Below are 365 nucleotides of genomic sequence, written 5' to 3'. Positions count from 1 at the left end.
CCTGCCTTCGGCCGGGCCCGCACTGCGCAGGTGCCGCCCGGCGCCGCTCCCCGCGGCCACTTCCGAGTCCCTGGCGCAAGGGCGTCACGTCCGCCCTGCACTGCGCAGGCGCCGCAGGCAGCCGCTTCCGGCGGGTGGCGATTGGCTGGTTCGAAGGCAGCGGCGGCGGGATGGCGGCTGAGGCGCTGCTGAGGGGCCTGGAGGCTTGGGGGCTGCGCCGCGTCGGTGCGGGTGAGTGCCGGGTTTGGCAAGTGGGGCTGGATGGGTTTGAGCCCCTGTGCAGATACTGCGGGGTCAGTGTCTGTTTCCACATGCAAATACTGTGGGGTCAGTGTCTGTTTCCACATGCAAATACTGCGGGGTCA

At 69.6% G+C, this 365-nt stretch overlaps 1 protein-coding gene across 2 annotated transcripts in view; it reads left to right on the top strand.

Annotated features, from left to right (window-relative positions):
- Nucleotides 1-161: 161 nt before the first annotated feature.
- Nucleotides 162-365, top strand: part of NCAPD3 (non-SMC condensin II complex subunit D3) — a 55665-nt gene continuing 55461 nt past the window's right edge. For both annotated transcript variants that reach the window (XM_019509575.1, XM_019509586.1), the window contains exon 1: nt 162-231. In XM_019509575.1, the coding sequence (XP_019365120.1) occupies nt 171-231 (61 nt within the window). In that variant the 5' untranslated portion in view covers nt 162-170. The remainder of the gene's footprint in view (nt 232-365) is intronic.

Source organism: Gavialis gangeticus, unplaced genomic scaffold (genome assembly GCF_001723915.1).
Source record: "Gavialis gangeticus isolate Ggan-Ray unplaced genomic scaffold, GavGan_comp1, whole genome shotgun sequence".
NCBI classification, from domain to species: Eukaryota; Metazoa; Chordata; order Crocodylia; family Gavialidae; genus Gavialis; species Gavialis gangeticus.
This window is presented reverse-complemented; position numbering and strand designations above follow the sequence as displayed.